Here is a 15,745-nt window from a genome sequence, read left to right as displayed (position 1 = left end):
CTACCTGTCAGTGTCAACAGTATTGACCTAGATGGAACAATGGTCTGATTTGGTATAAGGCAGCTTCCTATGTTCCCCTCCAAAATAATCACCACCACTTAAGCTTTGGACCAAACCCTGAAAAATGTGTCTTGCTTCGGTATCCTACACAGTCAATTTAGTTTGGCATCCAGCTAGTGCATCTACTGTCCACTTGCAATTCTGTGCCTATATTCGTTGCTCATTTTCTCCCCCATTTTCTTAAATGGATCCTTTCTAAGGATGACAGTTAGCATCTTGTTTCTTCCTTTGTGACCTATTATGTTTGCTGTTGCACTTTTCTGAACGATGGGGAGCCACATACCCCATACCACTTCTGAGTTCAGCAGAGCTTAACAAAGGCTACATTACATGCCAGGACCTTCATCTGAGGTGAAGTCAGTCGGCTGACATATCTCTGCAGTTGATAGTGTAGAATGCAGCAACATGATGAAGCTGGAAGTATGAAAAGGGATTGTTGCAGTCTGACAAAGAGGCACTTCACTTGTAGAAACCTGCTGTGTTCAAGCAACAAATACAGATTCCCCCCTCCCACTAGGAAATTTGACTAGAGCTGTCTACTATATATACAAAGACACACAGGGCTGGCAAGCTACACACTGGAGAAGAAAAATCTATTCCATTAATCAGGCATAAAGTCCTACACAGATGGCTTATAGGATAGATTATGGCTGGTAATCCTTTTGTGCCCTAGAAGATTAAGAATATCCTGGTGCAACAGCAGTCAGCTGACGCTTTAAAAAAAAGACTGAAAACTCTGGTGTAATCCTGCACAGGACTGAGACTTCCCAGAGCCCATGGCAATTCAGTTTCCTGAAAATGCCTTGTTGCGTAGAGTGGATTTGGGCTTACTGAAAAGTTGTAGCCTTGCTCTGCACAAACTACTGCAGTTAAGGAGTACCCGAGCCATTGCTTTTTAAGTTGGTATCCTAAACCTCGCAATTATATCAATTGCTTACGATTCTCCAGTGGAAACCTGGTACACGGTGTGAGTGCCTAGCATCTTTAAATCGGTGCCTCGGATTTTAACAGGTCAAATGACTTGTGCAAAGAAAAGGAGAGGAGAAGACTGGATGCAGGAGCGACATGAATGGCCCCCATGCATGCTGAGATCTCTGTGATGGACTGGCTGGATATGGATTTATATGAGGATTACAAATCTCCTTTTGATTTTGATACTGGAGTTAATAGAAATTATCTCTACCTATCGCCCAGCATGGCTTTTTCTCCTCCTGGATCTCCTGTGTTGAAGGATTCTGGTAACTGTTTTTATATCTACAGCCTTCTTAAGAGAATCCATACTATAAGAGCAGATCATAGCTCAGGATGCTTTCTGAAAGTTATAGCCTAAGGTGTTTGTTGTTATGTGCTCTGTGCTTTTCTGCTGGAATGGAAGTGATCATAACAGGGTTCCCAGAAGGGAACAAAACATAGCGTGTTAGATTTAATGAATGAAGAAATAGGAATGCACTCAATAATATGGGAGCAACTGAAAGCCTGATTTGAATAATAGGTAATTAAATGTTAGTGGAACTTTGCCTCAGAGCTGCCTTAAACACTATCAGGCATAGAGAATGATGTGAGAGAATGGGGAATGTTGTGTTAGCATCCAGTTCCAAAACAAGCTTTCACGTGCATCTGACAACAAGGACTTGCGCAGAAGCTGTAAGCTTTCTGTGTTTCTCTGGTCCAGGGTCATCCAATGAGCTTCATGGCTGGGTGAGAATTTGAACCCTGGTCTCCCAGGTCATAGTCCAACACTCTCTAACCATTACAACGCCACACTAGCTCTTAGAGACATGCACAATCAGTTAAATGTTCTTCTGGTTCTTGGTTCAGAGCTCACTTGAACTTCTCCTTTGTGCTTGATCTTGGAAAAAATGTGTGTGTTTCCCAAGTGTTCATAGAATACTGATTTAGGTAACTATAGCACAGCCTTCCTTACCCTGATGTCCTTCAGATGATGTTGGAATCCAACTCCCATCGGTCCCAGCCAATTGTTGTCCAAAACATCTTGGAGGGCACTAGTTTGGGGAAGATTTTGGGAGTGGAACCTTTGTGAATTTCCCAGTGATTTTATATATATATTTAACATAACTGCTAGAAACTGTTCCAAATAACTTAGAATAAAATTAGTTCCATCAAATTTGAACATAGTTTGGCATATTTTACCCTACCACCTTTTATTATGCTCAGAAAACAATGAATAACGCTCAGATTTCAGCAAATCTTCTTGCAAAAAATTAAAGGGGTGTGTGTGGAGAAATGAATTTACAAACTTGAAAGACTTCCTTAGACATCACAAGCTAGATTTTGACAGACTAGAATTTCTGGTTCTGTAGAGATGGTTTGATGCCTAAGGCACCAAACTTTTAATACTATTTCATGCTTGCAGGCCATAGCTAACTTACTAAGTTATTTGGTAAAGCTAGATACTTGCCACTACAACACTTTTCTTAAAATTGGACTTTGGCATACTTTTAAAACCGATTACAGTATTGAAATAAGATTGCAACTTAGTTAGATAAAACTGAATTTGGAATCTGCACTTAGACATGCTCTGCACAGCAATCTTCCAGCAGAGTGATGGGTTATTATGTACCCCATAACTACTATACCCTATGAAAAGCGGGTTCTTGCTGTGAATATTGGTGCTTTCTACTGTGAGTACAGATGATGGAAATGACCTCTGTGCAATTTCGTCTATGGTAATGAGATCTATGTAAGAATATATCTGAAATGCTTCTTGGCCTGGTAGGATCCTAAATGGCTTTAGTAGCAATGCATGTTTAGCTAAGTGGGTAGGATTCCACATAAACTTGTTTACCGATGACCAGTGTCCTTCCAGTACTTCTAGCAATACTCTTGATTGTGGAAGAGAAGCAAATCTAACTCCTTCCCACTCCATTCTCTGTGAAAGGAAGTGACCGGCCCAGAGTTACCCATTGAGCTTCACGGCTGACTTGGGATTTGAGCCCTAGTTTTCCCAGATCCCAATCTTAACGCCCCAACTGCAACACCGCACTGGCTCTCTTCTGCTGATGTGTTCAGCTGTCATTCTGTGCATCCTGAGACAACTTCCCTGCAGCGTGACTGGGAGGCAGCCAGGAGAGTTGTGTGGCACAAGAGCCAAAAACCCTTTCACCCACCATCCTTCTGGGGGATGCAAGATGGCACATTCCTGGATGGATATCCCCAATAAAGTCACAGCACAGCTAAAAATATAACTAGAATAATCTACTCGTATAAAAAATTAAACCAGAATGCACTTACTGCAGAGAACTAGAGGCGTTTGGCGGAATGTTTTAATTCAGTTGCTTGCTGGCTCATGAAAACTTAAAACACTATTTGCCATCCTTTGAGGATAGGTTTTGCATAAATGATTTTTATGTTCCTGTAATGCAGAATAATTCTCAATTGGTTTACTGCCTTCTGCTTAAGACTCTTGATAGTAATCTGAAGGGAGCTTTGCGGGAAATCCTTCCATTTGCTATTGGAAAAAGAACATTCTCTTTGGTATGTGGAATGACAAGATTGTATTGGTGTTATTTACTACATCGGTCTTTAGCACCAACCTCTGATTTTCAGACTGTTCCAGGGAACCATATTGGGGGCAGTTATGCCCTTGAGAAGACTGGTAATGCAAAATAGCTTTCCCACCATTACTGAACTTACTGTGCAGCTGCATAGGAGTGTTGGTTGTCCTCTGGGATGCCTTCTGGGCATCGGGAACAACTTTGGACTTCCAGAACAGTCCAGTGTTGAATGGTATACCCTCTACAGTATTTTTTGGGACACAGATTTGCAAGTTTCAGATTTCCAAGCTTCAGGAATCAAATTCCTGTAAACCAGCGTCTTTGGTTGTCATTTCTGCATTGTCCATATGATCTATAAAACCCTCGCCCAGTTTTTGCAGAAGATGAAGATACCATGAGGGCATGAATATGATGTGAAAGGGAAGGTGTGAAATGGGGAAATCTTGGATCACACAGAAGTAGTAAGGATAGGTTTTAAGAGGTTGGATGAGGCCATGCCACTGAAATCTGAGTAGCAGTTAATTCTGATCTTAAAATAACAAAACCCTGATAAAGCAGCTCAGTGTTGTAAATGTAGTTTTTGCTTCTGCCTCTATTGAACTCTGTATCCACTGTCAAATATCGTCTGTTGTCATGCATCCATTCATTGAAACGCTCCTTACAGCAAGATAAATCAGACAGTCCTCTTATCAGGGGCATGGGAAACCTGTGACCCTTCAGCACAGCCGAAATGTTGGGGATGATGCAGTCCAATGTGTGAGGAGCCACAAGTTCACCATCCCTGCACCATTGCAGTGATGGGAAACCCCCACTCTTGCTTTTCACACACACCACCAGCCTTGATGACGGATGTTTGATAACAAAGCAATCTTAAAATAGTGACCCCAAACGACAAATCTGTGGGCTTTTTCTTTTTTTAAGGTCTGCTGAAAAATGAAGTAATTCCTGAAGTTGGAGAAGATGCTGCTGCTTCGGTTAATGTTGCAGAAGCTTTGTCAGAAGAAGAACAGGAAGAACTTAGAAGAGAGCTTGCTAAGGTAAACCTGTTATGTGTGGCCCTCAAAACTGATCTGATTCACATGTGTGAGCCACAGTTGCATTTAATATGGAGTTATGAGGCTGTCTTTCTGATAGTGCTGTTGGAAAATAATTTGTAATAAGCAGAGTTCTTATAATGGACACAGTGAATGGCCTAAGGCTGCGTGGTGCTGTTCTGTAGTTAATTGTGTCTTGGTCTCAGTGGAAGGTCCATGTAAAGCGGCTCTGTGTTTGTTGGAAGAAAAGTACAATATGTATAACCTTGATTTATGGCTTAAGCTACCTCTGTATTCATGAAAGGTTCAGCTGATTTTTTTGCTTCATATATTTGGGGGTTTTAACAATTGCAAATTCATTAAAGGGAAAACAAAACAAAACAAACAGAAAAACACAAGAAGGACCTCCAATTGTTTTACATTAACAATACATTTAAATATCAGTGCATCCATTTTAATTTACACATATTGATCAGTATATTATTTTGCAAGCAAAAGTAGTTCCTGGTTACCTGTTGCCACACTTGCTTCGGTCAGCTCTGCCGCCTTACAGAATTAAAAAAAAGAGCTGAAGCAGAAGCTGGCATTAGGAATTGCAAATGCAGAAGGCTTTGGTTTAGAGTAAGAACACTTGAAAGACATTGCAGATGTAGCACTCACTTTGCTCTGATTGTGCCTTCAAAGCTTTTCATGTTTCTTGCTCTTAGTTCTGTGACAGTGGGACCTGAAACAAAACATTGTACTGTGGAGCGATGCTGTTCAGGAACTCAACCATTCTTTTCCATTACCCTGCCCCCAAATCAACATGGCCACCGAGCATTCTGTCATCACCAAACTGTTTGTGGGGTTCACCGTCACTTAGGGGTTTTTGGTTTTTTTGCCTGATGGCTTTCTGTAGTTCTGTTAAAAAACCCCAACAAAAAACCAACAACCCTGATTATCTTGCAGCCTGAACATTGGGAACAGAGGGAATTATATTGCCTTCAATCCATTACAAGTTTTAGATTTTTCTGTTTTGGTTTATGCTGTTTTTAATGTGAATGTTATTTTAATTGTAAGTTGCTTTGGGTTGCTTTTGTGGGGAAAAAGCAACCAGTAACCAAAAGCAACCAATAAGTTCATTAATAAGTAGATGTGAAAATTACCCATGCAATTGAATTGGGGCTCTATTAGTTGATTACTGAATCAGAATCGGTTGGTGTTTTGTCTCAAACTGAAACCTATAATTAACATATATTTAAACCCTTAAAGGATGCAAGTGTAATTTGTTCCAAACAAGGAAATGTTGGTAGTAAATGTCAAAACATCTGCTTTAAAATAATTCCTCAGTAGCTTATGCTTCCCTAGTTGATTTTCTTCATGGGCTCTTATCTTGTAGGTGGAAGAAGAAATCCAGACTTTGTCACAGGTACTAGCTGCTAAAGAGAAGCATCTAGCAGAAATAAAGAGAAAACTGGGGATCAGTTCACTGCAGGAGCTGAGGCAGAACCTTTCCAAAGGGTGGCAAGATGTCACAGCAACAAATGCGTATGTTTCTTCACTTAAATTATTTTGCCTGAATGCAAGGGATGGGCTTGAGTTTCCTCGTCAGCTGAATTTGGTGGGCTTTCTCAGAGGAAGCCTTTGTTTCAGGATCTAGTGATGGCAGGTTATAGGTTTGTAGCGAGGGTTTTAGCAGGACCATTCAGAGGATACCATTCTTCCTGAAATGTTAGTTTTCTGTACACCTGGATTCTCTTCGGTGGTGGGAGAGTATTCAGACACTTTGCATGAAGTCTGAGCTAGGAAAACTTTGCGAAGTGGTCCTTAATGTCTTGGCAAGGTTTAGTCAAAGCTGAAGGTAGCTTCTTTCTAGGGTTGGTTAAAATTGTCATACCATTAAGCATCTGGCTCTTCCAATGTTGTTTAACATCAATCCCTGGCAGCATGAACATTGGTCAGGCTTAAGCTGTAGTTCGACACACATATATTGGAGGCAGTGGTTTTTTTGGTTGTCCGGGAGATCGTGGTGTGAGAATGCCATTGCAATTGTTTTTGAACATAGATGTTTTCATTGTGAAAACACTTCCAATGTATTTTATGGGAAGCAATTGATAGAATCAGATACATACTTTCTTCATTTCTACACCACAAACACACACACATCTCAACATTACATCAATTTATCATCCTCATTGTCCACTGTGGGAACAGAATGCTGGGCTATATACAGTTGGTCTAGCAGGGCTGCACTTAAGTAACATCTGCAGGACCACAGCTTCCTGTCCCTGCTCTTAAGCACATGTGTTGAACATGTGGCCAGATGGTTCATTCTTTCTGGTCAGCTACAGTTGCTGAAAACACCTAATGCAACTGTGTGTAAAAGACTCAATATGGCATTTTGGCACCATCATCTCAGACAAAAGAACCTGGATGTCTTGCAAATTTCTAGAACTTTTTCTGGTTAAATCTGATAGGAAGATGAGGCAACTCTCCCAACTGTTTTCTTACCACACAAATTGTATCGTGGAGCAAATATTTTGCCATGTATATTGCGAAAGACATGTGTTATTGGCAAACCTTTTCCATTTTAAACCAAATCAGTTATACCATGTGCTCTCCTATAGATGCCTTGTTGTGACTTGTTATGCCACTTTTACACACACACACACACACACACACGAGTTCTAAACCCAGTTTCTCTCATTTTGATAGAGGAAAGGGACGCAGGATACAAAAGCTAACTTTTCAGATAAATTTGATGTACCGAAGCTAGTGTTCACTGGAAATGCTAAGGGTTGAAGAAGCTTATATAAGCTGCCTTACTAGCAATGCATGACTTCTTAATTTCAAGTGCACTAGGAGCGAAGTAATGCGTATGCCTGTTCCAACACTTGTGGTGCAGGTGTTTGAGAATTGTGATAATAGGTTGACTTTTTTTTTTTAATCTAGGTATAAGAAGACATCAGAAACACTGTCTCAAGCTGGGCAGAAAGCTTCTGCTGCATTCTCAACAGTTGGCTCTGCAATAACGAAGAAGTTGGAAGATGTGAAGTATGACTTTAATTTTCCCCTTGCCTGTAGTAGTATCTGTTTACACTGCGTAGGGTTTCAACAGTGCCAAACACAAAATTGCAAACCCTTCCAGGAGTGCAGAGTTGGTGGCTTGCAGCTGGGAGCTGACAGCTTGATTCTATAACTAAGCTATTTATTTTGACATGAACAAGCAGGGAACTACCACCTCTGGCCTTGTGCTAATGGCATTCTATTTTTTTAATGGGTGGGTGGGGACTGTGCCACTTACATGTGAAATGGTCCCCAGTCCATTGAATGGACTAATAGTGATCCACGTAGACAGTTACATCTTTCCAATGTGCCTTGATTAGGTTTCTCCTATTCAGTGCATTTCCCAAGATATTTAGGTGCCTGAGACTGCAAATTGCATTTCCTCCCCGAGTGCAGAGTTGGTGGCTTGCAGCTGGGAACTGACAGCTATGGCTGCATTGTGCTTCTCTCTAACGAAACCCCACAATTTGCCATCTGAAGCAGGCCACCTCAACCTACCTAATAGTTGGGCCGGTACTGCACTAATAAGATAAGTGCTAAATCTGGAGAGGTCCTGTATCTAGATGTTCCTTTCTTGATGTAATCATGTTGGAGGGTAGGCAGTAGGGAATAAAACATCAGTTGGAATGGGGTTGCATGTTCTCTCTTCTTCGGTTACTTGTACACTGAGAAAGAGAGAAGCCATCATGTTACTGAAAGCAAGCATGTGAGAGCTGCATGAATCCCAGGCATATAGAAATAAATCAATAATGTTCTGAGTACCTGCATTTTTGTGAAAACTAACTCCCCTCCTAGAATTGTGGCTTACAAAACTTCTCATCTTTTATTCTGTTTATGTTTTGTACTGTTGGTGAGGTTTTCTGGGGGTGAGGGATGGAACGTGCTTGTGTTGGGTTGTAACATCTCTAGGTATCCTTAGCAGAGCATGTGTGAACTGTAGCTTTGGATTCTATATCCTGGAAGCTTTAATTTTTTAAAAAGATTTAAATATTTGCATTGTTTCTGAGGTTGAAGGGCCCAATTGTTTTTCTTCATTAAAGCAGTGGTAGTGGGAACTTGTGATGAAACCTAATGGTATAACAGCAGCCACACAGTGACCTGGTTTGCATGTCAAGTTAAGCCAAACTTTGACTGAACACGAATGTATGAAGGTGTGGACCCTTGAAGAGTTTGCAGTCACATTGCTCCTCACTGGCCCTTTTATGGCTGTTGCACTGCACTAAGGTTTGGCTTAGCATGTCACCCGAACATGTCATTAAACAAGCTGTAACCAGCTTGCTTTTGGCTTCACCCCATGGCTAATATGCAGGGAGCTTAGCATGGTGTCCCAATCTGGGCTTGTGTTTAAGCTTGGCTTAGTTCTGTGCAGCTCAACATGGCAGCAAAATAAGGACTGGGTAGGGGCAAAGTGGCTGCAATTTCCTCTTTAGGAGCCTGCACTAAGCCAAGTTTGGGTTCTTCGCTATACTCTGGGCAGCTTTTCGTGTAGACGACACAAAAATTTGCATCTTTCTTATTTCAGTTTGTGGGTGCTTGCACTCAGATTTCTTCACTCAGAATTAAAATCACTTGCATTTAATTGCACAATATTTCCTTGGAACTGCTGAATCTCAGAGCTAGATTTCATTGCTGAAAACGAACCCTGTTGCTGCCGTTTTCTTCTGGAGTGTAGTCAGTTAACATATAAGTGCACTACCTCAAGCTCACTACTTTTACTGTGAAAATCCCTGTGTGTTTATACTGGAACTTTCTCTTTATTTTTAAATGTTTGCTTGGTGTCCTACAGAGTGCACGCATTTACACATTCCTTTAGGTAAGATTGTGAAAAGTTGCTGTAGAGCATGCAAGTAGTCTTGTTGTGTAGTGAATAGCTCCTGACTGACCATAATACTGGGTAACTTGAAGAGGGCTAAAGTAGTTTTCCTTCCCCACCACAAAAACAACTTTTTTTTTAAAAAAAAGTGTTTAATAGATTATTAGAAATACTAGGTTATATCCAATGAAGTTGTCCACAGAGAAGACCCATTTGTGGAAGGGATGTAGGAGGTAGCATATGGCAACTCTGAAGAGCACTTCAATGTTGTTAGCCATATATAATATGTGAAATTCAGGAGGGGGGAGCCCTGTGAAGTTGATTTCAATAGCAGTACAATTAAATAAGGAATGGAAGAGGTGAAGGGAGCCAGGGAAAGAGCAGAGGGTTTCTGTGGTGAGTGGAAGGATGTTGTCTGGATACCACATCCATCCATCCATGGACAGGTGCCTTATCTGTTGAGAGCCAAACAGACGGATAGACACTGAATATAGGTTTCTCAGAGGTCAGGTCTACCCCAGGTTTTGCCACCTCTCAATCACAAGATGTACCAGAAATCTTAGACCTGTTATTTGATAGTTACATATGTTGGTTTGAATTTTTTTACTATGAGTAATTTCTGCAAGTTCCTATGAACCAAGTTTCCCCTGGATTGAGCACTTAAAACATATTGAATAGCCTGTTTCAAGGGAATGTTACCAGTGATCAAATAACAACAGATTGACTTTGTAGTTAGTGCTAAGGAAGAGAGTCTTAGCAAGAACAGTTTCGTTGCCCCCTAGCACAAACCACACTGGTGGGTGGGATTCAACCAATGAGTCCCCTTAGTGGAAGCCCTGTGCAAGGACTTCCACTCGTGCAGTGAAGCTTCTCTCCTCCGAAATGACTTTTTTTTGGGGGGGAGGGGGTATTGGGAGAATCACTAAAACAGCACACAGGGGGATCATTATGTTTGACAAGCTTGAAATGTTTGCCACGATGGAACAATTTTCTTAGCATGGTATTGAATTTCTCCCTTTCAGATAATACTCTTCTACTTTATTGGAGCAGAATTTCAGCACAGAAATGAGCAATAGCTTTTCTTATTTATCTAAAACTCAGATATTTTTCCTGCCCCCTCTCTAGTGCCTTATATTATATGACTGAATGTTCCAGACCTGCTGGGGAAAGTAGAAGGGGATAGTGCTGTGCACATAACACATTCTTCCAGTGGAACATCTGAAGAGGGAAATTTCTGTTGCCTCCACAGTGAGATACCTGGGCACCAAACAAGAATAGAGGCAAGATAATCCTCCTTTGGATGGCGGCACTGGAAGAATGAAAAGCAAACGATGTGTCTGCTGAACTTCCCTGTGCAGGATCACAATAGCCAAAAAACATTTTACCTTTTAATTCTTAGCAGTTTTGACTATTGTTCACTTGCAACACTAGGCACTAGATTCCTTTAGAAACATTGGAAGTTTCTTTATACTGGATCATAACCAGTTGGTCCATCAAGTTCAGTGTTGTCTACACTGACCGGCAGTGGATTTCAAGCAGGGTTTCTCACAGCCTTACTTTGGAGGTGCCATGGATTGATGCTGGCACATTCTGCATGCAAAGCAAATGTTCTGCCACTGAGCTATGGCCCTTTGGGGTGTGCTGTAGCTACAGTGAGCATTTCGAGGAGGATAGCTTGTCTTTAATGCCTAAGCAAGTGAAAAGTGTGCTGTATTCTTTCCAGTTCTGTTGTCAATGATTCTGCAGCACTTGTGAGAGAAATTGGATCTGTGGCAATATAGGTCAAGGGGATGCAGGGGTAGCAGCAGAACTGGGACTGCTACCTGACAGCCTTGAGGCTGCTTCATCGCCAAAGAGCAGAACAGCTGGAAAATCAGGAAGAGGAAAAGAGCTTATGTGTGAGAGAAAGTAGCAACGAAGACGATAGGGCAAGAAAGTGAATACAGTGGTGCCTCGCAAGACGAAATTAATTCGTTCCGCAAGTCTCTTCGTCTTGCGAGTTTTTCGTCTTGCGATGCACGGTTTCCCATAGGAATGCATTGAAAATCAATTAATGCGTTCCTAGGGAAACCGCCTTCAGACCAGGTCCGGGGACAGTCTGTCCCCGGACCTCTTCTGGGGGGGGGGGGACAAGGGCTTTTCTTCCCACCCCCAGCATTTTAAAAAACCCCGGGACAGCGGAGGACTTCTCCGCTGTCCGGGCGATCTTAAAATGCTGGCGGGCGGCATTTTAAAATCGCCCCGGGACAGCGGAGGACTTCTCCGCTGTCCGGGGCGATTTAAAAGCCCCTGGGAAGGCAGGCAGGGGGGACAAAGACTTTCGCCCCCCCCCGCCCGCCTTCAGAAGGTGTTCCCGCCCCCCCCTGCCCCGCTTCGGAGCAGCGTTCCGAAGCGGGGTGGCTGGGGCAGGTGTTCCCGCCCCCCGCCCCGGAGCAGCGTTCCGAAGCAGGGTGGCTGGGGCAGGTGTTCCCCCGCCCCGGAGCAGCGCTCCGGAGCCCGCGGCTGGGGCAGGTGTTCCCACCCCGCTTCGGAGCAGCATTCCGAAGCGGGGTGGCTGGGGCAGGTGTTCCCGCCCCCCCGCCCGGCTTCACAGCACCGGGAGAAGCGATCTCCCCACAGCCCCTTGTTTCAAAAGAGGTCCGGGGGCAGCGGGGAAGAAGCGCTGCGCTTCCTGCTGCCCCCGGACCTGGGGCTGCGGGGAGAAGATCGCTTCTCCCCGCCGCCCCTTGCTTCAAAAGAGAAGACCCGCTGTCCCCGGGGCAAGCTTCGTTTTGCGAAGCAAGCCCATAGGGAAATTCGTCTTGCGAGGCAACTCGAAAACGAAAAAACCTTTCATTTTGCAAGTTTTTCATCTCGCGAGGCGTTCGTCTTGCGGGGTACCACTGTAGATGTTAAAAGGTGAAAATGAGAGGTTAAGCCAGGCATAGGCAAACTCGGCCCTCCAGATGTTTCAGGACTACAACTCACATCATCCCTAGCTAACAGGACCAGTGGTCAGGGATGATGGGAGTTGTAGTCCCAAAACATCTGGAGGGCTGAGTTTGCCTATGCCTGGGTAAGCACTGATGCGCCCGGGGGAATGATGTGGTGAGTTAGAGGTGCATGGTCACACATGCACTTTGACTCACTTTTGGGGTATATGTGGTGGTATGAATGCCAACTTCCTATTATGTAGGTGGTGGGGTTTTGGTTCTCTATGCCCAAGCATTCAGAGGAGCTGTTAGCAGTCTTCACAAGGCTAAAAAAATAATCAGAATTTAAAATATGATCCAGTTACTTAAACTCCAAGCTAGAAGACAACCTACAGTGTGAACCATGGTTTGTATCCCACTAAATCATACTCTTTGAGTAGACCCACTGAAATCAATTCAGAAGTTAATCATGACTTAGTTGGACTCAACCCTATGTAGCTAGTATCGGTTGTGTAGTTGGCAGACTAATTGGTGTTGCCCAAACTGTATATAGAAATAGTTTATATAGGAACATAATTGAAACATTCGGACCAGCTTAAGTGAGAACCATTTTTGCTTTTTCTCAAGATGGAAAGCTTTCTGTACAACAACCTGTCCCTTGTTATGAACTGATAGCTTTCAATAGCTTTGTTTTAGCTTCCTGGTCATCTGGAACATGTCATAAAACTGACTTGTTTAACAACCGCATCACTAAATCCGGAGAGGCTTGGCAGCATCTAACGGCCTATAAAGTAACAGCTCACCATAACAGTGTAGTGACTGCCCCAAGGCATTATCTACTCCTGTGTTGCTGAAGGAACAAGCATTATTAGTATACTGATATTGTGATCCACTGTATAGTTATTGATAGTCCAGATCCGATTCTTCCTTGCACTTTTCCAGGCTGGGTGAACAGATAAAATAATAGGTGCCTGGTATATCCTGCAGGATGGTTGTGAGGATGAACATAAATATGCTATAAAGAACATGAACATAAAGTGCTAATATAAAAAGAGGAGTGGTTTTTGGCAGAAGCTGATTGGCCCCATTCTGAAAACACATTGATATTGACTAACATACTGAATCATGTTTATATTCCTAGGTTAAGGTTTTAAAATTCTGGGTGTACTTACTCCTGAAGTTTACACTCATCTGATTAATCTGTAAAGTCTGATCAGTTACTTTAAGAACCACCCTGTGGAGTTTGTTTACTAACCTAGCATGATGTGCTTATATGTTGCTACTGCTTGCCTCTTAGTGGTGCATGGTGACAGATTTGCATGCCTGTTTTGAGTGTGTTGGATAAATATTCTGATAATGTGTTGCTACACGAAGTGGCAGGGACACGGCTCACCTCTCCTCATAATCTGACTGATTCTCCTTTCTTTTAACGCTGCCATGTAGTATACGTTGTCTACAACATTCAATTAGCATGCCTGCTATGAGGTAATGTATGTAATTGCATTAAGTTTTAGTTCCTATTCTAATGTAAGCAGGGACAAATAATATTGATTGCTGCAAATGCATATTTAAAACAAGTAAAGGTGTATTTGACTTGCCCCATATAGAGTGCTTGAGTAATGCCAATTTGTATTGAAGCAGGAACATACCCTGCGTTGTCACCACTGATTCTGTGGACTTCTGTTAGAGTAAGGAAGGTGGAAAAGGAGATGACAGACAGATAGATAGATAGATAGATAGATAGATAGATAGATAGATAGATAGATGATAGATAAATAGTTTCATTTGACCTATGTGCTTCTGCATAACTGCAAATACCAGTTGTGGAGAACATCACACGGTATCGTATGTGACGCATAGCATTGTTTATGATGTCTGTTGTAGGGGGTGGAGAAATAAACCTAAATAAAACAAAGGAATAATTGGGAGCTTTAAAGTGTGCTGCCTATGGCTTCTTGGCAAATGGGGTTTTCATTTGGTGTATTATATATTTGGTGCCAAATGCAAGGTGGGATAGGCTACACTCCAGCGTTCAGCTGATTGGTGCTGACTGAAGCCCTTACTAAGAACAGCTGCACAGAACTTCCTTTGCAGCCCAGTTTGAGGTTAAGCTGGTCTGTAAAGAGAAATGTTTAATCTGACAACAGAAGATTGAGGTGGGTAGCCCAACGTGTCTGGCAAGTGCCCCCGGGCGAGTGTGTGTGTCAGAATCTGGCCCACTGGCCAGATCTAGTTCTCTCTCCCCTGGCATATAGGATTGGACTGGAAAATAAATATAAAAAGGGAATTCTATAATTGCAATCTTGCAGGCTGCTGACTGGCACCATAGCTGCATCTTAAAAGCACTGTTCTGCTCTTCAAGTTTTTCTTTTAAGTGGTTGGCCATTGCATATACATTTTCTAAGGCCAAACAAGAAATGTAACTCTTGCTTTCTTTCCTGAATAGAAATTCCCCAACATTCAAGTCCTTTGAAGAAAAAGTGGAAAACTTAAAGGTAAATCTAATGACAAACTTCATTCTTAAAATAAAATTTAAAAATTAGCTGAGATTTCTAAATATACTTGATCTGTAGGTATTCTGCTTCCTTGAAACAGTGGAGAACATTTAACTACTATGGTGTCTACTAGCAGTACCACACCGTTGGGAAGTAAATGAAGTTTAATTTCTGCATTGTTGGAAGAGAAAACAGAGGACAGGTTATTGGTTCTTAAGGGGACCAGAATGAAGTGTGCTCAGTAAAAGCAGCCTGAGAAATGCAGTAGGAGGACAGTGTTAGTTTCCCCCTATCTCTCCCCATATACCAATTTGAAGCACAGTTGAAACTCTCAGGAAGTCAAACTTGCATTGAATTAGGAACATTAGCTTATACAATGCCTTGTGTGCACCTACACCCTGAGGATATGCTTAAGGAAGGCTACTAAAATTATAACTGATTTAGATAAAAGTTTGTACACCCCTAATATCATCATTGGGGGACGCGGGTGGCGCTGTGGGTAAAACCTCAGCGCCTAGGGCTTGCCGATCGCATGGTCAGCGGTTTGAATCCCCGCGACGGGGTGAGCTCCCGTCCTTAGGTCCCAGCTCCTGCCCACCTAGCAGTTTGAAAGCACCCCTAAAGTGCAAGTAGATAAATAGGTACCGCTTTCTAGCGGGAAGGTAAACGCCGTTTCCGTGTGTTGCGCTGGTGCCGGCTCGCCAGAGCAGCTTCGTCACGCTGGCCACATGACCCGGAAGTGTCTCCAGACAGTGCTGGCCCCCGGCCTCTTAAGTGAGATGGGCGCACAACCCTAAGGTCGGACACGACTGGCCCGTACGGGCAGGGGTACCTTCACCTTTACCTAATATCATCATTATTATGTGCCTTT

General features: G+C 42.7%; 1 protein-coding gene and 1 long non-coding RNA gene across 4 annotated transcripts in view; both read left to right on the top strand.

Annotated features, from left to right (window-relative positions):
• Positions 1–15,745, top strand: part of LOC309538447 (tumor protein D52-like) — a 37,109-nt gene that overhangs the window by 19,345 nt on the left and 2,019 nt on the right. For 2 of the 3 annotated variants that reach the window (XR_014222185.1, XM_082234047.1), the window contains exons 2-6: positions 4,497–4,612; positions 5,988–6,136; positions 7,541–7,642; positions 13,823–13,864; positions 14,826–14,874. Coding sequence is in view for 2 of the 3 variants with exons in the window: in XM_082234047.1 (XP_082090173.1) it covers positions 4,497–4,612; positions 5,988–6,136; positions 7,541–7,642; positions 13,823–13,864; positions 14,826–14,874 (458 nt within the window). In the remaining variant the exon portion in view is untranslated. The remainder of the gene's footprint in view (positions 1–4,496; positions 4,613–5,987; positions 6,137–7,540; positions 7,643–13,822; positions 13,865–14,825; positions 14,875–15,745) is intronic. The other variant, XM_082234048.1, reaches the window with a different exon arrangement.
• Positions 8,085–11,358, top strand: LOC309538496. The gene is made up of 2 exons (XR_014222236.1): positions 8,085–8,292; positions 8,331–11,358. It is a non-coding gene; the product is annotated as an uncharacterized lncRNA (long non-coding RNA).

Source organism: Podarcis vaucheri, assembly GCF_965113315.1.
Source record: "Podarcis vaucheri genome assembly, chromosome: 8".
NCBI classification, from domain to species: Eukaryota; Metazoa; Chordata; class Lepidosauria; order Squamata; family Lacertidae; genus Podarcis; species Podarcis vaucheri.
The sequence above is the reverse complement of the archived record's forward strand: the minus strand, read 5'-3'. Positions and strand labels throughout refer to the sequence as shown.